General features: G+C 48.9%; 1 protein-coding gene across 2 annotated transcripts in view; it reads left to right on the top strand.

The window, feature by feature from the left end:
• Positions 1–24767, top strand: part of SYK (spleen associated tyrosine kinase) — a 100071-nt gene that overhangs the window by 27417 nt on the left and 47887 nt on the right. For both annotated transcript variants that reach the window (XM_066257511.1, XM_066257512.1), the window contains exons 2-3: positions 12285–12728; positions 15703–15863. In XM_066257511.1, the coding sequence (XP_066113608.1) occupies positions 12324–12728; positions 15703–15863 (566 nt within the window). In that variant the 5' untranslated portion in view covers positions 12285–12323. The remainder of the gene's footprint in view (positions 1–12284; positions 12729–15702; positions 15864–24767) is intronic.

Genomic DNA, 24767 nt, shown 5'->3' with positions numbered 1-24767 from the left:
GAATGGATATCATCTCTGCCTTTGTTGGGGAGACAGGCATTCCTCAAATAATCACAAACATCTAAACAAAGGTAAGTTAAAATTAAGTCAGAACTGTGGTCAGTATTGCAAAAGAAAGACACAGGGAACATTGAGGGGGATTAGACAATCTGGGAGCATCGAGGATACTGTACATAGACAGCCCAGTGGGAGGGAGTCTGAAGGTGAGCTGATACGCTGGGGGGGTGGGCATGTTTACCCCGAGGTCTGGGGGTGGACTGTAGAGAAACTTTAGCAGAGCAGTGGCGTGATCAGACTTTGTTTAAAGAGTGAACATGGTCGAAAGGTTGGAAGGTAAGATGGGTGGCACAGATCAGGTGATGTGTTCCTTCCAGGGATGTGGAGGAGGGAGCTACCTAAGAGGACCTAGATTTCAGTCGCGAGCAGTTGTGTGGATGTCATTCTTATGCAAAGTTCTCAATCATGAGCTTGTGAAAACAGATACCAGGCTCCCCTCCCAAAGCTTCTGATCCAATGTGAGGGTAATGTGGCTGCGACATCTGTCACCCCATTGATCAGCAGGGTTGATTCAGCTGATCTGGCTGGCTAGGTGGGTGTCCCCTTCCTCCCTCATCATTCTATGCACATCCCTCCTGAAGCTGCTTGCTCCTTCAAAGAGAATGATCTTCCCTGATAGAGGAGAGGACTGTTCTCCCGTCAAGGGCATATGCATAGCTACGCTTCCCTGCTAGAACTTCCAAACAAGCTCCCAAAGCTTCTGATTCTGCAAGTCAGGAGGAAGCCCTGAGCATTCCCATCTCGCAAGTTCCTGGTGACGCTGGCATAGCTGGTCCCAGGGCTGTGCATTAGGTACCACTACTGTAAGTTGACAAGAAAGGGCTCCAGTCTGGCAGGAAAGCCTGAGCTTGGATATGGGCTGTGCTGATTCAGGTGCTTATTCCCATGAAACTGCGGGTGTCTTCAGGCTAGATCCAAGACAAGTGCCAACTTTCAGCCCTACCCCTGCCACTGGTGCCTCTGCATCCTTTGGGAGGTGACCCACTTTCCTGAGCCTGAGATCCAGTCTGTGAATTGGATGAACAGTAGCCATTGCTTTTAGGGGTGTCGTGGAGGTCAGTGAGCGAGTGCATGTAGAATAGCTGCTCTTGTTACATCCTTTTTTTTATTAAGTGAGAGGCAGGGAGACAGTGAGACAGACTTCCACGTGTGCCCCAACTGGGATCCACCCAGCAAGCACCCCACAGGATGATGCTCTGCCCATCTTGAGGCCATTGTTCTCTTGCTCAGCAGCCAAGCCATTTTTAGCACCAAGGCCAGGGAGCTGGAGCCATCCTCAGTGTTCAAGGCGACCTCACTTGAATCAATCCAGCCATGACTGCAGAAGGGAGAGAGAGAAAGAGAGAAGAAGAATGGGGAGGGGAAGGATGGAGAAGCAGATGGGCACTTCTCCTGTGTGCCCTGACCAGAAATCTAACCCAAGATATCCACACACTAGGCCGATGCTCTACCACTGAGCCAACTGGCCAGGGCTTTCTTGCTGCCATCCTTACCATCTTTGTCACCGTCATTCTCATGGCCATCCCAGCCGGCACTAAGGGTGTATGCCTAACCTCTTTTTGGTTCAAGTTTATTATCTGCAAAGTGATGATGCTTTTATCACAAAGCTGTCATTTTCAGGCTTGGGCTTCAGGTCGGTTATAGTTACAATTTGGAACACGTCCCACTGCTTGCTGCACCGATGAACCTGTCCACAGGACTCCTTCCAGTTTACTCTGTGTGAGGCAGGCCTCTCTCAGGCTGGCGTCTCCAGCAACTGCGCCTCACCTGTGGTGGAAGGAAGCCTGGCCAGACTTCTCCCGGCTGAGTTTTCAAGTGTGGGAGACGGCGATGGCTGGAGAGAGAGAGTCAAAGCCTGCTTACTGCAGAGTATGTGACTGTCTCGTAAATGCTTGAAAGGCACCTCCAGTTCCTACCAGAGGGACTTTGCCAGAAGCCCCCTGTGAAGTTGTGTCTCCTGCTACTGCCACGAGGAGCTGTGTGCTGGGGAAGCTGGGACCAGGGTCAGAGAGAGCTGGCATGTCAGCTGTATGTACCCCTGCACAGCACCGCCCTGCCCAGCCTCACCCATCCCCACTGCGAGTTAGCCCCATGAGCTCTCAGACAGGCCTCTTACAGGATTTCTCTCCTTTTTAGAATTTGATACTACAATATCCTAGGGATTTCTAAAAACAGAAAATAACCACAAAAAAAATGTTGGTATGCCCTTCCTAGCGAGCAATCCAAGATAAAGTTTGTTTGGTACGAACTCTTGTGAGTAATGCATGTCAAGTCCAATGGCATGCTCTTAGACTTGAATCTGTTTTGGGGGATCCGTGTCCTTGTCCTTGGGGCATCCTTGCTTCATTTTCACATGCAGTTTAAAGAGGCACTCTGTACCTGTGGTCTGCACTTCTGCTTCTGGCTGCTTTGCATGCAACGGTGGAGAAACCAACTTCCCTAATTGCGAGCACCACGCGGCAGAAGGAAGCACTCCAGCTCTGGGGGCTCGTGGACTGCTTTCTCTCCGTTTCCACTGTTCTCCCTTTAAATATTTCACACCTATTTCTTGCGGCCCCCCATACTTCTTGCTGTCCTGAGTTCTGATTCTGAGCCTGCGTTTGGATCCAGGAAAAAGAAGGAGGTCAAATGGGTAGAAATCTAGAAATGCAGAACCATGACGCCAGAATTCTGCACTCCTGTGGGAAGGATACTCAAGTCTCAGCAGGTTGATGTCTGTGCTCCTGGGGGTTCCTCCCTGTGCAGCCAGCATCCCCCTGCCCACACCAAGCACCTGCCCATAAGAGCTGGGGTCAGCTTTCTGCTGTTCTAGTTCTTTCCTGCAGTTACCACGTGGCCGAGCCATCTTTCCCCCTTTCCTGTAACCTTTGCCACCTCGTTAAGCATTGGGTATATTTATGTCACAGATTGACGAAATCTAAGGTCACTATCATGAGCTTCTGTAATATTATGCAACGAGTCACCCACAGTTATTTTTTAAACTGATTAGGAAAACTGATGGCGATTTTTAATATATGTATATTTAGTAAACCTTTCTGTAGACGCTTACTCCACAGGCGTGTGTGTGGTTTTTTTTGCTTAAATGAGGAGATTTGTCTTCTGCAGCGACTCAGGGTCCCCACAGAGGAGGTTGTGTGACTGAGGGAAGGATGGAAGCATAAACCGTGTCCAAAGCTGAAAACCTTAGCAAAGTGCCCACAGGTCAGAAAGGAGAAGCCACACCCCAGGCCTTCCCAGGAAGGAGCCTCTGCTCTCTGAGTGGAAGGGGTCTTGGACAGCCACTGAAGCAGGGTTTGAAGCTCAGTCACATTGCTGCTGTCCCTCTTCCCTGTGTGGTTTGCCCAGATGAAGAGAGGGCCAGTGACAGCCATCAGCCACTTTCAGTGTGTACTCTCCTCAGTCCTTTTGTCTTGTTTTCATCTTTCCCAGGGAGGGGGAGGGAACGGTGAGGTGGCCTTCCAGATGCAGCAGCTGGATGAAACTCAGCGGGGTGATGTCCGTGGACCCACTCGGGGCTGACGCGCCTTAGCCCACTGGAGGAAACTCCACCCTTCCTCTTCTGATCAAAGGAACGTTCCTGGCCCTGGACAGTTGGCTCAGCAGTAGAGCATAGGCCCAGCATGTAGAAGTCCCAGGTTCGATTCCCAGCCAGGGCACACAGGAGAAGTGCCCATCTGCCTCTCCACTCTTCCCCTGCTCCTTTCTCTCTATCTCTCTCTTCCCTTCCCGCAGCCAAGGCTCCATTGGAGCAAAGTTGGCCCCGGGTGCTGAGGATGGCCCAATGCCCTCTGCCTTAGGACCTAGAATGGCTCTGGCCACAACAGAGCGATGCCCCAAATGGGCAGAGTATTGCCCCCTGGTGGGCATGCCAGGTGGATCCTGGTTGGGCACATGTGGGAGTCTGTCTGACTGTCTCCCCACTTCTAACTTTGGAAAAATACAAAAAGAAAAAAAAAGAGGGACATTACCAAGTGACGCCTTGGATGGACCCGCGTTCACTGACTTCACTAAGCCCAGCACTTTTGTTAGTGGCCAGGTGCTTCAGGAGGGGCACACCTGTGTGACATGGGGTCTGGCGGGGAAGTAGTGCAGAGGAAACTGCCCCTCCCCCCAGTGCAGTCAGAGCTGGGCTTGCCCATCACCTCTCTGCAACTGACCAGCCATCCCTGACCAGCTTGGGCAGGGCATGACACCCCCTCTAGGCTGGGCTCTTTTCTCATTCTCATGCAAATTAATCAAACCCATAAGTGATGTTTTGCCTTTTACCCACATCCTGACACTTAATTTTTTTTTCTACTTCAAACTGCAGAGGAAATTCCCAGGCAAATTTTATCAAGGCTGCTTTGCATGGAGGTAGCTGCGTTGCTTTGGGCAGAAGTTCGAATAGCTTTTTGCGTCTTCTTTATTTCTTTCTCTGGATTGGTAGAATATAGCAGAAAATGCCCCTTGATCTGTTTTCCCCCAGAGCACCATCACTCCCTCCACTGTCACCTATGTCCAAGTCGTAAGGGGAGGCTCTGTGGCCAGGATGTGAATGTAGCCACTTCATGTACTGAGCACTGTTGGAAATGTTCTTTACAGGAAGTAGCAGGGGCTGCACCCTGTGGTTTGGTGCCATGGTCGATGCCATGGTCCAGTGGGTCTTAAGAAAAGCAGAAGCCTTGAGTCACAAGTCCGGGCATCTGATCACCGGGACAGATCGGGTGGAAAAAGAAAAAAAAGTACAAGTACAGGCTGCCTCTCTGGGTTCCATGCCAAGTTTAAAAGCACTGAAATGGACACAGATGTAGGGAACAGGAATACTACATTTGATAACAGCCTTGTACCAAGGCAGCATGGTGCATCCTTATGGGTGAGGTTGGGTCTTTTTAGGAGGTGGGGAAGAGCAGAAGAAAGTTACAGTGACCTTCATTATTCATGAAATCGACATTTAGAGTCCCCTTCTCCATAGTATGTACTTGAAACCCCAGAGCGATGCTCGCTGCACTTGTGTGGTCATTTCTGGACCAGCACAGAGTAGGGAACATTCTGAGTCGCCCACCACGCACGTTCCCGCCTGAAGTGGAGGGAGGGTGACTCGCGCCTTCTTCTCTCGGCTCCTACTGCAGATGTGTCCTTTTCGTGGTCTACTTTAAGCCACTTGATTATTATTATTGTTTTTGCATTTATTGTGCTTTTTGTTGATTTGCTGTTTGAATAGTCCCAAGCACAGCACCGGCTGCTGTCCTGTGGTCCCCAGCACAAGGAGGCTGAGACATGTCTCATGAAGAAAACACGTGTGTTAGGTCAGCTTCACTTAGTCACACGTTACAGGGCTACTGGCCCTGGGCTCAGTGTTACTAAGCCAGCAACAGAGATGAACTAAGTTTGTTTAAGCAGGAACACACATAAAATGAGTTACATATTGACCAGTTGACTAAAATGTCAGGACCATGGGCTTGCAGGATTACAACTGTCTTCTCTCAGGAGCAGTGACTGGCTCAGTATTTGAGAATTCAGTGTGCATAGAGACTACAGAACTGAACTACCATGAATAATGAAAATGGATGGGAGACGCGGAAGATGGTGAGCAGAGGCAGGGGCGGCGAGGTTGGTAAAACGAAGAGAGGAAGAAGGGAGAGAACCAACATTGTGATCACTGGTGAGCCGTAATGTTGTTAGTGACAATAAATTAACCTGAACTTTGGAGATCTGCGTCTGGTCCTGGTTCCCAGGCTCGTGTGTCGTGGCCCTGGCAGGGTTTGGGGACCAGTGTCTCTGACCACCCTCCACAGGCACAGGTGGAGGTGAAGGAGGTGGGCAAGGCCCACAGAAGGAGTGAGGGGTGACACACGGCCCTGGTGTGTAAATCAAGGCCCCCTGTGGACAGCAGGGCGCCGACACCAGGGAGTAGAGGCCACCCCGGTTGTGTTGTGAACCCAGGACACTGCGTGGGCACCCAGGAGGGGCTTGTGCCCGTGTGTGTTTAAATCTTTTCAAGTGGGTCTTGGACAAAATAGAATTGTGGGGACAAAGTGACCAGGATGATGAATGCACTGGGTAACACCAAGTGAAGGTGGGTGTGTGAGCTTGGAGCAGAGCTGGGCACAGGCCTCTGATGATGTTTGGGGAGGCTGACCTGGAAGTTCCATGCATGCTGTGGGCAGAGGGAGGATCGGGGCTGGAAGAGGGGAGGTAGGGTGTCGGCTGTGCGTCCACTTAGGGGCGGCGCACCTCGGGCAGGTGCCGTGCTCCAGTGGGCTGGGGAGCCGGGGGTTTGGGTGAGCACCCTCCAGAGTGCCTGACTCTGGCACCATATCTAAACTTGGGCAAAACTCTAAGAAAGAGAGATCCCCATGTGTTCCACTTTGCAGGTGTTTTGTAAGCGCCTGGGCAGCCTCAGAGTGTCGAGGGTGTGAGTCAGCCCTTCTGGACATTGGAGCTCATATTTAGGGCCGGGGGGCAGGCTTGTGTCAGACAACAAAGGAAGTAAGCACTTTGGTGAGACAGAGACAAACGGGGCCGTGAAGCTCCCTCAGACACGGTCCTCAGCACACACCTCTCTGAGGTGACGAAAGCTGAGACCACATGCATGAGAAGGGGAAACCAGCCAGGTCTGAATGAGGCTACTGGGGTCACGAAAGGTCCCCTCACATTAGGACAGGGAGGGGGCCTGGATGGCTGGACGTGGTGAGCACAGGCCTAAGTGGGCAAGATGAGCGAGGGGCCCTGGCCAAACCGTGAGGGAAGTAGAGGGTGAACAGAGTTTGGATGCAGCGGGGCTGGGAGGTGACTGTCCAGCCTCACGCTGCCTGCTGGGCAGGGAATGGACTGCAGTGGAAAGGGAATGGAATAAAACTAGTGACGGGACGTGGCCTATTCGTAGTGGTTCGATACCTAATTTTTTGTTCAGTTAGGTGAACCAGTTGTTAAAATGGCACTTGTAATCAGGGTTCTCTCTAAGGTGGGCGCCTGGGCAGCTGCCCAATGTGGACACCACAAATTTACATTCTTGACTCGTTTTTATCATTCATCTGCGCAACAGTGTATTCTAAGTGCCCATAGTCATGTTCATTCTGTCCATAGATGAAAAAAATTGCAAGTGAGGAAGCCAATCAAGAAGTAATATGGAAATACCTTAAATAACAGTTTTATTGTTTTTTTGTCAGGTATTATTTAATATTTTTTCATTAATAGTTTAAAATTCTTTCTTATAACATAATCTAGTTTTGTGCACCTCTTTTATTGTTCTTATTTAAGTATTCAGTGCATGAAATAATAAACTACCTTTCGGTTTATTGTTTTTTTATACTTAAAATGGTCATTAGGACAGAGAGCTGGTTGTTAAATTATTTGAATCCCACCACTGGGTAAAACGTCCATAAAAGTGAGTGAGAGGGGTTGGGGCTTCACCAGGGCAGCACCAGGGAAGACAGAAGCCAGGGCTTTGGTACAGACACCCCAGAGATGAGCTGATTTGCCCTCGGTCTGATTGCCCAGCCCCCAATGCAGCACGATCCCGGCATGGAGCTCACACTTCAGGGAACCCATTCTGGCGTGGGATGGTTGTGTCTAGAAGGAAATGTGTCCTTTTCTGGCTCCATGGATTGGACATGCATGACGAGTGAGAGGGAGGGATCCTGAAGTGCCCTAGGGCAGTGGTTCTCAACCTTTCTAATGCCGTGACCCCGCAATACAGTTCCTCATGTTGCGGTGACCCCAAACCAAAAAATAATTTTGGTGGCTACTTCATAACTGTAATTTTGCTACAGTTAAGATTCGGAATGTAAATACCTAATATGCATTATGTATTTTCCGATGGCTTTAGGCGAACCCGCCAGGGTTGCGACCCCACAGGTTGAGAACTGCTGCCCTAGGGTCTCGCCCCACGTTCCTGGTTGTGGCCGGTGCCGCTTCTCTGCGAGGACGCTGCGGGAGGAGCCCCCGGGAGCTCTGTTCTGAGCTCGTGAAGGCTGAGTTGTATGTCAGCCATTCCAGTGGGCACGCCAGGGAACACAGCGCTCAGCCAAGCACAGAGTGGAGAGAGGTGAATGTGAGCTGCTGGGTGACCTTACTGTTGGTCGTGGGGCTCTGAGGAAGGAGGACGTGGTGTCACAGACCCAGCGCTGGGTTGCAGAGTGAGAGAGGGAGCCACCGAGGGAGAGGGACAGCAAAGGAGAGAAACTGACCCACAGAAGCCGGGCAGTGCGGGAGGTCAGGCGAGATAGGGGTGACCTTGGGTTTGGCCCCTTGGAGGTTGGCAACATTGTGAAGAGCAGGGGACAGGTGGAGGACAGCAGGTGCCAAAGGGCAGTGTGGCAGCCTCAACAGTAGGTGCAGAAGAAGTCAGCACTCTACCCCCCCATCCTTCCAGACAGCCTGTCTCCTCCCTTCTCACTCTCAGTGTGCGTGTGATAACCTGCGTGTGCAGTTGACATTTTATGGACAAAACTGGATTCTGGGTGTCCCTTATTTTGAAACTGGCTTTGATGTGATCCTACATAGTTTGGGCCACCGGCCGTGTGCAGGAACTGTCCCCAGGGGCCGAGGTAGGGCAGCAAAGTCATCCTCTTCTCATCTCCCAGGTCTGGCTTCCTGGTTGGGGAGCCAGGCAAGAGTCAAGTCCCTGGTGAGTTAGGGTGCGGCAGGGTGCCGTTGCCTCCGGAGAACAGTGAAGCCAGGAGCACGCCATGCTGCCCGGGCATCACAGAACATTGCCTGTCACAAAATGCACATTAAGGCTGCGTCATACGGACGCCCAGAGGAGCAGGGCTTGTTGCGGTGTGTTGAGGAGCTCACCTGACAGTGACCTGAAGCCTCATCGTACTGACAAGCTACCTGCACGCTGCACCTCGTTCGTTTCTCAGTGTCAAGCTTTTGAGTAAAGTGGTTTCGCCCATGGAGAGAAGTTATGGGAATGTTGAAATAGGCAAGGTAGCAGGTTTCCAGGTGCCGTTGAGGGGAAATTATACCCGTGGGTATCAGAGTTTGAGCTACAGACTTCTCCTAGGGTCCACGGAAGAGGCAGGTGTAAGCAGAGCCTGGCTGGTGGGCATGTGAGGAGAGAACACAGCAGGAAGCCACTGTCTGTACCTGTCCCAATAGTGGCAGGAGTTGTCCAGGTGACAGCTATGTCTCAACTAAGGCTGAGCGTAAAGGCAGAACTCTTGGGACTTGCCATTGGTGAGAGCTAATACCTAAAAAACAGAGCTGAGAACGGCAGTGCGGTTGCAGAGTCCTGTGGACAGTGGCCGGGACAGAGGTGACCGCCCCCATCACCATGGTCTGTGTTGTAGAAAGGAGGTTGGAGACCAGGAGGAGGTCCTGCGTGGGAGCCAGTCTGAGAAGGTGTGAACAGGACACTGCAGATGTTGTTCACCCCACAAATTAGATAGCCCAAGCGTGTGTCCTGAGCTGTCCTTGCAGTAACCCATCTCTGCTGTCAAAACCACCAGCAACACGCCGAATGTCACCTTGAGCACAGGAAGTCACACCAGCAGTCATGGGGCTACTGCCCCCCACGACAGCCAGACCTTCCCCCTCCTGGGGGAGCCGAATGTCGCCCTCACTTGGGGATGAGTCTGAAATGTTCCCACAGAGCCACGCAGGAGTGACCCCTGTACCCAGGGGACAGACCCGGCAGGCTGCCTCGTCCCCTCCTGCCTCTGTCTCATGTCGGTTTGCGTCGGTGTGGGACTCGCGGCAGAGGCCAGACTCATGTGAATGTCAGTGACAAACTGATGAATCTAACAAATGACAGTTGTGTTAAGATCTGTGGTAAATTGGCACTGGCCAGGTAGCTCAGCATCATCCTGAAACACCAAGGTTGCAGGTTTGATCCTCGCTCAGGGCACTTATAAGAATCAACCAATGAATGCATAAATAAGTGGATAACAAATCAGTGTTTCTTTCTCTCTCTCCTCTCACTTCCTTTCCTCTGTCAAATCAATGAGTAAAAAAAGAATTTAAAGGTTTATGTAAATTTAAAAGTATTCATTAACACTTAAAATATTGTTCTTGAAGACTTGCAGATTTAGTTGTCTTATTATGGGCAGCAGCTCTGTCAAAGGTCCCAAGTGCAGGGGCAGCTGACAACAAGAGCAGCTGAAACAGGTCTCTAAGACAGTGTCCCCCACCGCTCCCCAAGCAGAGGGAGTGAGAGTGACGACCTGGACGAGGCAGCTGTGGCCTGGGGACCGGGCCTGCTAGGGATGAGGCCGGCAGGCATGGAGGGACAGTGATAGGAGGTACAGGAACTTGCTGTGGGAAAGTGTGGGGCCACGGGCGAGTAGAGGAGTAATAGGAGGGAAGATACAGGCCAGCAGCTGGCGTGCTTACAGCCTGGCATCTGGGGTGATGCGGTCAAACTGGACAGTGGTGATGGATACAGAGAGAAAGGAGCTCACACCTGAGGCATTTGCCACACAAGCCTGAGAGAAAGCAAGGGCTTCTGGCTAGGCAGCACCTGGCAAGGACGCAGTCAGGTGGCAGTGGTGATCTCAGCCACAGGTGCCATCTGGGTCCAGCATCAGCATCCCTGGGACCGCTGGCCCTGCATTTTCAGTGTCCAGGTGATGTGCATACCATGCAAGTTTGAGAAGTGCCTGGCTGCAGAGGGGAAGAGTTGGAAATGAAGGTGGGGCCCACAGAGCAAGGGATGACTGACACCCCAGAAGCCCCGTTGTAGGAACAGTGCAGCGTGTACTAAAGGGGCACTTGGAGCCTCACTGTTGAGGGCCAGGGCCGAACCTGCCAAGCAAGTATCACAGGATTAGTCAGAGAGGCCAGATGACGCAGACGGGAAGCAGCGCTTCTAAAAGACGTGTTGACTCACGCTCTCCAGAGATGTCTTCTTAGTGGTGTTCTTAGACCTCAATGCAAGCGTGGACTGTACTTCAAAAACCTCGCTGAGAGATGAATTCTCAGCAACCAGACAGAGAAAAATGAATTGCTAACAGTCAAGTGTTGGAAGCAAGCAAGGTCAGATTATAATAAACTCTAGTGCTATGTGTGAGGGGTTCCGTCAGAAGTCCTGACTTGGCAACGTTGCCTGGAGAAAAGTCTGCTGCCTCTGCTGGACAGGTGTGCTCCTGCTCACGGACAGGTGTGCTCCTGCTCACGGACAGGTGTGCTCCTGCCCATGGACAGGTGTGTTCCTGTTCACGGACAGGTGTGCTCCTACCCACAGACAGGTGAGCTCCTGCTCACGGACAGGTGTGCTCCTGCTCACGGACAGGTGTGCTCCTGCTCACGGACACATGCAGGGTGACGCATGGCGAGACAGGGCTGGTTCCCATTATTGCGTGTCTGTGTCTCTGTGTGTTGGTGTCTTGTGTGTGTCTGTACATGTGTGCGTGTCTGTTCAGTGAAGAAGGATCCTTTCTATGCCAGATGTTCCCATCGGATGTGAAACCCACACTGTTTCTTCAGCATAGGATGGCACGTGGCAGGTGACCAGAAGTGATCAGGAAGAGGACAGGGAGGGCACAGTGTACAGCCCCAGACCAGGGGTTCTGAGAGAATGTCACTCTTCATGCCCCAGAGCAGAGGCCTGTAGGTCCTGCTCTCGGTCAAGGTGACCACCCTCACAGCTTTACTTGGTATGTGCACCTGCCTAGCACGTCTGCTCCTGGGTGTCTAACTGCAGCGTGGGAGACAGTAGAGCCTCAGTGTTCAGGTGAAGAGTGGCCAGAGGCATCCTCGCTGCACGTGCTCTGACCAGCGGTGAGCGTTCCTCACTGCTGTCCCTACCTTGAGAGAGCAATGGGCATATGCTCACCGGGGCCCACCCTGTGTGCCTGCTGACCTTCAAGGCCAGCTCTGAGGCCCTGTCTTACAATAGGATTTCTCTTTGTAATATGTCCCTTAGAATCCTCTTTCCCCACCAAAGGAATAGAAGTTTACATGGCCAGGTTTGTCCGGTGCTCTGTTTTCGGGTTCTACATTTAGAGTGTGTGTTTGGAAATGTAATGACTATGTGAGCAGAAGGGTGGATGGCATGGAAGTCAGGTCTGTGCGCTAATACAGGGGGCTCGTACCAGACAGATGATGGGTGCTGGATGTTACCACTCCCAGGAGTCAGATGGCCTCATCTGCCTCCTCAAAAAGCCCTTCAACTGGCCAGCCAGCATGCAGGACTCAGGGTGTCTCCGGTGTTGGAAGGCCTGTCTCCGGTGTTGGAAGGTTGGCAGTTTCACACCTGTTCCTGCTGCTGTGTGCTGACTGATGTCCCTCTTTGTTTTTCCCAGGTGGACAGTGAGAGCCCTTGGCTGTGAAGGGAGACAGGCATGGCCACCGGGGTGGCAGACCACCTGCCCTTCTTCTTCGGCAACATCACCCGGGAGGAGGCCGAGGACTACCTGGTCCAGGGCGGCATGAGTGACGGGCTCTACCTGCTGCGCCAGAGCCGCAATTACCTGGGCGGCTTTGCCCTCTCGGTGGCGCACGGACGCAAAGCGCACCACTACACCATTGAGCGGGAGCTGAACGGGACCTACGCCATTGCGGGCGGCAGGACGCACGCCAGCCCCGCCGAGCTGTGCCTCTATCACTCCCAGGAGTCCGATGGCCTCGTCTGCCTCCTCAAAAAGCCCTTCAACCGGCCGGCTGGCGTGCAGCCCAAGACCGGACCCTTTGAGGACCTGAAGGAGAACCTCATCCGGGAGTACGTGAAACAGACCTGGAACCTGCAGGTGGGCGCGGCCGGTCGGCTGCTGTGCGGTCTCCTGCGCTCATGGGCGTAGCAGTCCCCCACCCCCACCCCGCCAAGTCCCTCCAGAGCCACACGGTGCTGCCTCAGATAAGCACCAACTTAGTCATCAACTCAGGCCAAAAAATACTTTGTTCCAAGAAAGGCAGTCTTTCTTCTGTGGTCACAGTTGAGAGAGTGGCCCTGTGTGCCAGCACTGTGGGTTTCTCTGCTGCTGGAAACCACGGTCACCCAGTTCACGCTGGCCCTTTCAGAGCCCTCACGGGCCTCCCCTGTTCTGTGTTTACCAAGGGGGGGGGGGAGTATCGTACCAGACAGATGATGGCCGCTGGATGTTACAACTTCATAGCCTCTCTCACAGAACTTCCGATGTCCACACACATGTTTATCAACCTGCCTTTCTGCCTCCTGTTTCCTGCCATGCACCACAATTTATTTAACTGGCTCCTATTGGTTACAAATAACGCTGTTGGTAACGAACCTCTACTCCCATCCTCTGAGCTGTCCGGCAGTAGGTGCAGGACGGACCTGAACAGTGAAGGCTGTGTGTGTTTAATGTGTATGTATTGACCACGTGTCATCCAGGAAAGACTCAGGGGCTGTGACAGCTTACATTTCTAGCGTCTTCTGCTCAGACTTCTGCATGCCACTGTTCGTCTTGAGCATGCGCCCTGTGTCCTGCTGTGTTATTTGATACGGCCAGAGTTAGGATTATATGCCAGACTCTCTTTTTTACTTCTTTAATATGTTCTGTTAACACTCATTGGCTGTGTCTTAGATGAGTATTTTTCAGCTGCTGGTCTGCGGACTGTTCTGCCAGAGATTTTGTGCTGGTCCATGAAAGAGTCAACCAACCTGATGTATGAAGATTACAGACAAAATGGTCTTAGTTGAATATGCTAATGTTCAGGGTGATTTCTGCCTTAGCGGTCCCTGAAATGATTCTCCTATTTTCACCGGTCCCCAAGTGTAAAAGAAGGTTGAAAACTGCTGTTTTTGACCATCCTTTTACTCTTTTTAAAGTCAGATGAATCAGATTCATTGAGTTGTAATGTGTACACCATAAGATTCATCCTTTGAGGGTATATAGGTCTATGGATTTGACAGACAGGTAGCATAATGTAGCCCCCATCACACTCCGGCTATACAACAGCTCTATTGCCCACCAAGCACCCTGCTGCCACCTCCCCCCCTCAGCCACTGGAAGCCCCTCCTCTGACTTCTGTAGCTCTGCCTTTTCCAGAATGCCGTGTGAATGCACTCACATAGCGTGTAGGCCCTTCAGACTGTCATCTTCCATGCAATATGGTGCGGTCACTAAACAGCTGTGCAGCTCACCTTAGCAGTCCTCTTTGTCATGGGTGAAGGAGGAACGTCCTGTACTCTTTTTTTGTGTGTGTATTTTTCTGAAGCTGGAAACAGGGAGAGACAGTCAGACAGACTCCTGCATGCGCCCGACCGGGATCTACCCAGCACGCCCACCAGGGGCGATGCTCTGCCCACCAGGGGGCGATGCTCTGCCCCTCTGGGGCGTCGCTCTGCCGCGACCAGAGCCACTCTAGCACCAAGGAGCCATCCCCAGAGCCCGGGCCATCTTTGCTCCAGTGGAGCCTTGGCTGCAGGAGGGGAAGAGAGAGAGACAGAGAGGAAGGAGAGGGGGGGGGTGGAGAAGCAAATGGGCGCTTCTCCTATGTGCCCTGGCTGGGAATCGAACCCGGGTCCCCCGCACGCCAGGCCAACGCTCTACCGTTGAGCCAGTCGGCCAGGGCTGTACTCTTTTACTTTGACCTTGACTTGCTTTGTTTGGCAGACCTCTCTGGTGGGTAACTTGCCACAGCTTTGATGTTGTGTTTCCTTCCTGAGACATGACGAAATTCCCATACTCATAGGCCCTTCTACCTTCCCTCCTGCCTTCCTTCTTCCAGTATGGATTGGTTATATTTTTATTTTTATTTTTTTAAATTTTTTGTGGTTCTTTTTTATAACTTCAAGTAATCAAATGTTGCTTTTCATTTACTACTGTGCAGAATGTATGTTTCTCTTCCACTATGAACAGGGAGGACGTGCAGTCGCCCAGCTGTAAGCCCCTCTCCCGTTTTTTGCATAGGGCAGTCATTTCCGTGGTGTCAAGGTGTGACCCTGCACTTTCTGTGACCGTGTCACTACTGCCAGCACTGTGCAGGTGCCGAGAGCAGCCTTTCAAGGCACACAGAAAAGCACTCATCTTACTGCTTCTTATTTTATTTTTCAAGTGAGAGGAGAGGAGATAGAGAGACAGACTCCCACATGCGCCCCAACCAGGATACAACTGGCAAACCCTGTCTGGGGATGATGCTCTGCCCATCTAGGGCCATGCTCACACCCTGAACTATTTTTAGCACCTGAGGCGGAGGCTCCATGGAGCCATCCTCAGTGCCCAGGGCTGATGCACTCAGACTAATTGAGCCATGGCTGTGGGAGGAGAAGAGAGGAAAAGAAAGGGGAGGAGGAAGAGCAGAGAAGCAGGGGGTTATTTCTTCTGTGTGCCCTGACCAGGAATCAAACCCTAGACATTCAAACGCTGTGTCGATGCTCTACCACTGAGCCAACCAACCAGGGCACTGCTTCTTGGCTGTTTGTAATTGACCAAGTTTGACACAAAACAGTCAGTTCTGGTAGGCAGCAGAGCCAAGGAGGGCAGGAGGCACGATCTCTAGACCTCACGGGTGATACCAGGTGGATTCCAGGGTGGCTGTGGCTTTCAGAAGGCCACTAAATCTGTCTTCTGAAACCTCCTTTGTTGTTCTCACACTTGAAGATATTTAAATAATCCGTAAGATCTCATTGGCTTTATTTACTGAATGAGTGAGCAAACACACAAAGTTGTGGTTTGTCCTGTCAGGACTCAACGGGTTGGAGATGACGTCAGGGTCAGTTCTCACGTAATGTGGTGTTATGCTCTTCTCCCCCGCGTGCAGGGCCAGGCTCTGGAGCAGGCCATCATCAGCCAGAAGCCTCAGCTGGAGAAGCTGATTGCCACCACAGCCCATGAGAAAATGCCCTGGTTCCACGGGAAGATCTCACGAGACGAGTCTGAGCAGCTTGTCCTGATAGGATCAAAGACGAATGGAAAATTCTTGTAAGTGCTGTGTCTCTTCCTCTCACTCCATACCGCCAGGCCTGCCTGGACCATCGGGGGTCACTCAGGCTTTCCATCACTGGACCCATGCACCCGGGAAGGCGCCACACGCTCCTGCTGGCAGACGTCTCCAATCAAAGCTGTCCCTGGTAATTCAGCGTGGGCCTTGCCCAGTCTGACCTCAAAGTGAACCTTCTTCTTGGGTATTGAGGGATGTAATTGAAAGATAAATGGTATTCAGCCTCATAACCTGTTTTGATGGCAAATATAGGACACGTAGCAATATCTGTGGCTCTTCATTAAACCAAAGATACCCCAGTTTGCTCACTCATATCCCCCCAAGGTCTCTGACTTCTGTCTCACTTGGAACTAAATGCCAGTAGAGTAGACATTAGAGAAAGTTCACGGAGAGCAGCTCACATGAAGGGGAGCACGGACGCTGGATCACAAGCTGGTTGGTGGACGTCAGCCTCACCACCTCAAGGGTGAGTGAGCGTCCCAAGTCCTGCTCGTTGTTACCCTTACTGGTCACTGAGGGCCCAGGAGTACAGGCCACCTCGGGTGGGTCCGTGGTCCAGAGGAGTGAAGGAGCTGTCTTGGGCAGGTGTCTACCTTGTTCCCCAAGGTGCCCTGGCCAAGGGGACATGGTGGCATAGCTGGGAGTTCATGGCACACACACCTGCTCACCAGTGCTCAGTGACCCTCCAGAGAGGCTCACTGCTGCTTCGGTATTCACATGCCATCCTCACTTTGTTCACTGCAGAGGGTGTGTGGCCCCATGAACAGGCAGAGTCTTACTCAGCTGACTTTGTAAACTTTTCTTAAAAATAGAATGATTTAAAATTATATATATGATATATATATCATATATATTTTATATATAAAGACTTTTCCTTAGACTTCACCATAATAACTGTCATTTAAGAAATGATCTTAAACACATACTCTCTTTTTAAAAGTCATCCTAAAAACAAGTACGGAGAGCCAGGGTGGCACCAGCTGCGATCAGGGAGGCCGCCCGCTGTCCCCTCAGACGGGGCCGCTGCAGTAAGGCCTGTCCTGGGACCTCCAGAGTCCTGCCCAGTGCCGGCTCCTTACTGCTGATTCTTCTCCGGCCACATTCACCTTTTTCTAAAGAACGTGTCTCCCACCTACTTTCCAACCATTTAAATGGTGTGTCCCTCTTTGGACCGACATTTACTGGTGCCCATCGTTGTTTGAGGTGTGAAATTCCAGCGCTGTTGCAGGCATGGAGGTGGTGATGTGACCCAAGCAGCCCCGGCTGCAGGCGGCCTGGTCACTGGAGACACAGTGGCTGAGCCTCGGGTGGAGCTGCAGGACGTCGGTGTGTATGAAGGGGCACTAGAGCCTACTGGGCCGGCTTCGGTTCTGTGTCCTGCTCGTGGTGAGGAAGGGCCTTGGTGCGAGGGAGAAGCCTGTGTGGGCAGCGGAGGCCACTCACCTGCGTGTGCAGGTGTCTGGAGGTGGGAATGTGCTCGGAGCGCCCGTGGGCCAGGAGAGGACTTGGGCAGGTGTTAGGGAAGATCCATCAAAGCTCAGTGGGACCCATCCGCTGGATTCAGAGAAGAGACAGAGGAGAAGTTCGGAGTGAGCATGCCACACGGCATGTTCCTGCAAATACCCACAGGGATGCCCCAGCCCAAGTCCTGTGACATTAATGACACCAGGGACTGAGGCTGTGCCAGGGGTGTGTTCCTTTGGCTCTCTGGGGCCTTGTCTAATGGCAGTATGGACCATTTTGAAAAATTAGTCATAGCTCAGGTGTGACTAAAAAGAAATTGTTAGAAAAGGGAAACAAAGCTTATTTTCCAGAAATTATGACTTCCCTCCCCCAGAGGAAGGGTACAGGATTGGTGGGGTTCGAAGCATATACAATTTGGAAACCCTCTTTTAAAAAAGTACAAAATTAGGTACAAAATTATTTTTTAGAATAAGAAAAATCACAATAAATCATAATTTTTAAATCTGGTTAATAGTACAAACACACAAAAATATTTTTTTAATAATAGAATTTTTCTTACTTAACTGCCTGACACATGTCGGCAGCACCTTTTTTTTTTTTTCTTTGACCAAATAATGTTTGGCTGCTTCTTTGTTTGATAATAATTTGGTGCTATCATTTTCTACTCACAGAAGTAGAAACCTCAGCCCTGCTGCTAGGTTCAAACTTTGGGATAACTAACGCATGCGCATTGCTTATACAACTTTGGAGAAGGAAGTTGTAGTAGAAGAAAGAGCAGTCTTCTGTGGTTGTGACTAGACATCTTTTAGTCGTTGGACAAAGCCCTAACGCTGTGTGGTCGTGCTGCTGAGCCCCGCTTGGGCCGGCTGTGGTCAGCCAGCCCCGACCCTCCCTGGCAGAATCGCCTCCCCACGCGGCTCTCACAGGGCAGCGTATCGCCCTTGTGCAGAACGCTCCCCCAAGTGCGTGTTTCGTCTCCTCAGCGCAAGGTGTGGTGCCCCTGTTCGTAAAGTATCTTACAATGAAAATGCTCCCAAATTTTCATGTCCTGCAGCAGAAAAAGAAATGAAATGATCACTTTCTCTGTGTTTAGCTGGTACCCAAGTAAATATTTTATCGTTTTGGTTCAAGTGTTTTTTTTTGTTGTTTTTTTTTTGCTATTTTCTGAAGCTGGAAACAGGGAGAGACAGTCAGACAGACTCCCGCATGCGCCCGACTGGGATCCACCCGGCACGCCCACCAGGGGCGATGCTCTGCCCACCAGGGGGCGATGCTCTGCCCCTCCGGGGCGTCGCCATGTTGCGACCAGAGCCACTCTAGCGCCTGGGGCAGAGGCCAAGGAGCCATCCCCAGCGCCCAGGCCATCTTTGCTCCAATGGAGCCTTGGCTGCGGGAGGGGAAGAGAGAGACAGAGAGGAAGGAGGGGGTGGGGGTGGAGAAGCAAATGGGCGCTTCTCCTATGTGCCCTGGCCGGGAATCGAACCCGGGTCCTCCGCACGCTAGGCCGACGCTCTACCACTGAGCCAACCGGCCAGGGCCTTACTGGTTCAAGTTCTTACAAACCTTATAGAGCCAAGAGTGACTCCAAGGTGCCGACGACACAGATTATTTTGGGGATGCCTGGTGGGTTCTGGGCAACGTTGCCATGGGGACACAAGGTGAAGAGAGATTAAGGAGGAGGTCACAGGAAACTGGGGTTTCCTAGGTGGTGGCAGAGGGGCAGGATGGAGAGTGGGTGCCGCCATGCAGAGCCTCCTGGGCCAAACCGGTGGGCCGGGCACGTCTGGGAGACCTGTCAGTTCCTGAGAAAGACCGTGACCTTTCAGGTGGCCAGCAGAATGTGGAGAGTGGTGGGCAGGGCAGTGACCCTGAGGGTCCTGCTGGGGAGAGGCAGCTGAGAGGCAAATCTTAGATCAGGCACAGGAGTCTCAGATGTCAGGAGCGAGTGTTATCCATGCAGTAGCTGGTGGTGTGGGTGGGGCAGGGGTGTTGAGAAACGGAGAGGAAGTCCAGGAGAGGTTGAGTTCAGTGATCTGAGAGGCACACATGTCGAGGAGTGTGCGAGGACAGCAGCTGTGGCCTGTGGGCTTCACTGGTCCACACCCTGCAATTGGTATGGGCCTCAGTGGCTGGTGCTGACCTTTGGTGGTTGCTCATGGTGGGTGGGACCCCGTAGAAACGCTCCCTTCCCATGACACTTCTTTACTATGTTTGTTAAGCTCATCTCCCGGAAGCTTCTGGTCCCTGTGGGCAGAGGCGTCTGAGCAAGGACCAAGTACAAGTGTGGTTTACTCTGCAGAGGCCCTCAGTGGTCCAGCCGCCGTGGGACACCCGATTTGTCTGCGTGGCTGTGCTTATACACTCTGCATCTGAAATTCAGGTGCCCCCTGACCTTTCTTCCAGCATCCCTTTCAGGGAGAAATTGACACTTTAATCTTTAAAGTCATGCCTTCTATGTTAGCTCTGTGATGTTCTTTCTTCCTCCCTTCTCTTCCTCACCATATCTTTTTCCATTCTCTCTGGCCTTTCCACACTACACACACACACACACACACACACACACACTCGCTCATTCATTCATGCCTTTTACGTTCGGCATGAATGTAAAAGGGGCCTGCCTTTGAAGCAATGAGTAAGGTGTGTAGATGGTACAGGGGAGTGCACACTAGTCTGTACACAGCAATCCTAGACCCAAAGACTCAGAGACTAGGCTCTTAAAGGAAAGGGTGTGTTCACCCAGAATCAGGAGTGCATGTCAGAGCCATGCAGTTGTTGTTCAGGGTGGACCTGACTCTGGGACACCAGAAGACATACCCGTCACCCTTGAATATTAGAACAATACCAATCAACAATGCCCTACCCTGCTCTCTCCCCATGCCCCATCAGGTAGACTGAATTGCAGGTAGATTCTTCACTTTGGAAATAGGTATTAGGGATATTTTTCAGTGCAAGTGCTACTCAGTGTAAAGTGGCCAAAAAAAAAAAAAAAAGAGGAATTCACAATATGGTACCTTGCTCAGGGACATTGAGATAGCTTATATGAATATACACTTGTGTTCCCTATAAGCAAGGAACAAATGCAAATTAGGATAAAAGCTAAAGAATAAGAAGGCCATATCTTCAGTTGTGTTCCACAAGATGGATACAAAATCCAGAGGGGATCATATAAGCAGTGATTCTCAACTTTCTCTGTGTGTGTGGGACAGAGGCTGGTTAAAGGCACAGATGGCTGGGTCATCCCCTCACTGAGTTTCTAGCTCCCTAGGTGTGGGCTACAGCTCAAGAATTTGCATTTCTGACCAGTTCCTGAGTGATGCTGATACCACTGGTCTGGGAACCACGTTGCAGCCTGTTGGAGGTGCCTGACACCTGCCCATGCTAGATTAAGAACAGTGATCCTTTGAAACTTTCAGAGTTTATTGGAGGGTCTCTTAGCATATGTGCACTATAAAATGTTCCAGCAGCACACCCAAAATACTGTATTATTTGTACTGGTTGACATAGATAACCTTAAAACCACTTCTATTTGTGGAAACCTAAGTGAGATAGTAAAAAAAAACCCTCCGGCCATGAAGTCAGACAAGACCAGCTACTGAGCAGCTCTATGAAGACAGCTTAATCCATCTCCCTGACCTTGGTTTACTCAATGATAAAAGGAGGAATCTAGTGTTTTATCTCAGTTGTCTTGAGGATGAACAAGATAATGTGTATAATGTGTATATATCTAAGCCAGTTGGGAATCATGTAACAGTGCTTCTTATAACCATAGACTCTTTTCTTTAATAGTTCTGGAAAACACTCTGCTATTTTTTCTTCAAATATTGCAACTTTTTTTGTTTTACCATTTATTCCTTCAAAAGCTCCTGTTAAACATATGTTAGACCCTCTCAATTCATCTTCTACATTTTTTTCTTAATTTCTATCACCTTTTCTCTGTGTACTACATAATGATAATAACTTTAAGATTTGTCTTTCAGTTCACTAAGTTTGGCTTCATCTGTGTCCAGTCTGGTGTTAAACTCATTCACTGAATTTTTTTTTTTTTTTTGCCCACCAATTACATTTTTTTTAAATTTCTGGTAGTTCTATTTGTTGTTCCTACTGTTGTTTTAAATATCCCTGAGCATTTTTGGAGGGTATATTATTGCTTGCTAGTTTTTGTGACTCCATCTTTCGTTTCTTTTTAGATTTCACAAATAGTTCAGCTATATCAGGGGTCCCCAAAACTTTTTACACAGGGGGACAGTTCACTGTCCCTCAGACTGGTGGAGAGCCGGACTATAAAAAAAACTATGAACAAATCCCTATGCACACTGCACAAATCTTTTTTTTTAAATTAATGTTAATGGGGTGACATCAATAAATCAGGGTACATATATTCAAAGAAAACATGTCCAGGTTATCTTGTCATTCAATTATGTTGCATACCCATCGCCCAGAGTCAGATTGTCCTCCGTCACCCTCTATCTAGTTTTCTTTGTGCCCCTCCCCCTCCCCCTTTCCCTCTCCCTCCTTCTCTCCCCCTGCCCCCCATAACCACCACACTCTTGTCCATGTCTCTTAGTCTCGTTTTTATGCCCCACCAATGTATGGAATCATGTACTTCTTGGTTTTTTCTGATTTACTTATTTTACTCTGTATGTTATCAAGACCCCATCATTTTGTTGTAAATGATCCAATGTCATCATTTCTTATGGCTGAGTAGTATTCCATAGTGTATATGTGCCACATCTACTTTATCCAGTCTTCTATTGAAGGGCCTTTTGATTGTTTCCATGTCTTGGCCACTGTGAACAATGCTCCAATGAAAATGGGGCTATATGAGTCTTTATGTATCAATGTTTCTGAGTTTAGGGGGTATATACCCAGTAGAGGAATTGCTGGGTCATAAGGTAGTTCTATTTTCAGTTTTTTGAGGAACCACCATACTTTCTTCCATAATGGTTGTACTACTTTACAGTCCCACCAACAGTGAATGAGGGTTCCTTTTTCTCCACAGCCTCTCCAGCATTTACTATTACCTATGTTGTTGATAATAGCTAATCTAACAGGTGTGAGGTGGTATCACATTGTAGTTTTGATTTGCATTTCTCTAATAACTAAAAAAGATGAGCATCTTTTCATATATCTGTTGGCCATTTGTATTTCTTCCTGGGAGAAGTGTCTGTTCATGTCCTCTTCCCATTTTTTTATTGGATTGTTTGTTTGTTTTTGAGTTTTATGAGTTCTTTGTAAATTTTGGATATTAGGCCCTTATCTGAGCTGTTGTTTGAAAATAACATTTCCCATTTAGTTGGCTGTCTGTTTATTTTGTTGTCAGTTTCTCCTGCTGAGCAAAAACTTTTTAACCTGATGTAGTCCCATTCATTTATCTTTGCCTTCACTTCTCTAGCCTTTGAAGTCAAATTCATAAAATGTTCTTTAAAACCCAGGTCCATGAGTTTAGTACCTATGTCTTCTTCTATGTACTTTATTGTTTCAGGTCTTATATTTAGGTCTTTGATCCATTTTGAATTAATTTTCGTACAAGGGGACAAGCTGTAGTCGAGTTTCCTTCTTTTGCATGTGGCTTTCCAGTTTTCCCAGCACCATTTGTTGAAGAGGCTTTCTTTTCTCCATTGTGTGTTGTTGGCCCCTTTATCAAAAATTATTTGACCATATATATGTGGTTTTATTTCTGGGCTTTCTATTCTGTTCCATTGGTCTGAGTGTCTATTTTTCTGCCAATACCATGCTGTTTTGATTGTCGTGGCCCTATAACATAGTTTGAAGTCAGGTATTGTAATGCCCCCAGCTTCATTCTTTTTCCTTAGGATTGCTTTGGCTATTCAGAGTTTTTTATAGTTCCATATAAATCTGATGATTTTTTTGTTCCATTTCTTTAAGAAATTTTGATGGGAATTGCATTAAATTTATAAATTGCTTTGGGTAATATGGCCATTTTGATTATATTTATTCTTCCTATCCAAGAACAAGGAATATTTTTTCATCTCATTGTGTCTTTTTTGTTTCTCTTAACAATGCTTTGTAGTTTTTGTTATATAGGTCCTTTACATTTTTGTTATGTTTATTCCTAGGTATTTTTTGTTGTTGTTGTTACAATCGTGAAGGGGATTATTTTTTTGAGTTTGTTTTCTAATATTTTACTGTTGGCATATAGAAAAGCTAAAGACTTTTGTATGTTAATTTTGTATCCTGCGACCGTACTGTATTGGTTTATTGTTTTTAGTAATGTTTTTGTGGAGTCCTTCAGGTTTTCGATGTATAGGATCATATCATCTGCAAAAAGTGATACCTTTACTTCTTCTTTTTCGATATGGATGCCTTTTATTTCTTTCTCTTGTCCGATTGCTCTGGCCAGAACTTCTCGTACCACGTTAAATAAGAGTGGAGAGAGTGGACAACCCTGTCTTGTTCCTGATTTAAGGTGGAAAGCCCTCAGTTTTATGCCATTTAATATGATGTTGGCTGCTGGTTTATCATATATGGCCTTTATCATGTTGAGATATTTTCCTTCTATACCCATTTTGTTGAGTGTCTTAAACATAAAGTTGTGTTGTATTTTATCGAAAGCCTTTTCTGCATCTATTGATAAGATCATGTGGTTTTTGTTCTTTGTTTTGTTGATATGGTGTATTACGTTAACCGTTTTACGTATGTTGAACCATCCTTGAGATTCTGGGATGAATCCCACTTGATCATGATGTATTATTTTTTAATATGTTGTTGTATTCGATTTGCCAGTATTTTGTTTAGTATTTTAGCATCTGTATTCATTAGAGATATTGGTCTGTAGTTTTCTTTTTTTTGTGCCGTCCTTGCCAGGTTTCGGTATAAGGGTTATGATGGCCTCATAAAATGTGTTTGGAAGTATTGCTTCTTCAATTTTTTGGAAGACTTTCAGTAGAATAGGAACCAAGTCTTCTTTGAATGTTTGATAGAATTCACTAGTATAACCGTCTGGGCCTGGACTTTTATTTTTGGGGAGGTTTTTAATAGTTTTTTCTATTTCCTCCCTGCTAATTGATCTGTTTAGGCTTTCTGCTTCTTCTTGACTCAGTCTAGGAAGGTTGTATTGTTCTAGGAATTTATCCATTTCTTCTAGATTGTTGAATTTGGTGGCATATAGTTTTTCATAGTATTCTACTATAATTCTTTGTATATCTATGATGTCTGTGGTGATTTCTCCTCTTTCATTTTGGATTTTATTTATATGAGTCCTTTCTCTTTTTTCCTTGGTAAGTCTTGCCAAGGGTTTGTCAATTTTGTTGATCTTTTCAAAGAACCAGCTCCTTGTTTTATTAATTTTTTCTATAGTTTTTCTGTTCTCTATTTCATTTATTTCTGCTCTATATTTATTATTTCCTTTCTTCGGCTGGTTTTGGGTTGTCTTTGTTCTTCTTTTTCTAGTTCCTTAAGGT

This window comes from Saccopteryx bilineata, chromosome 2 (assembly GCF_036850765.1).
Source record: "Saccopteryx bilineata isolate mSacBil1 chromosome 2, mSacBil1_pri_phased_curated, whole genome shotgun sequence".
NCBI lineage: Eukaryota > Metazoa > Chordata > Mammalia > Chiroptera > Emballonuridae > Saccopteryx > Saccopteryx bilineata.
This window is presented reverse-complemented; position numbering and strand designations above follow the sequence as displayed.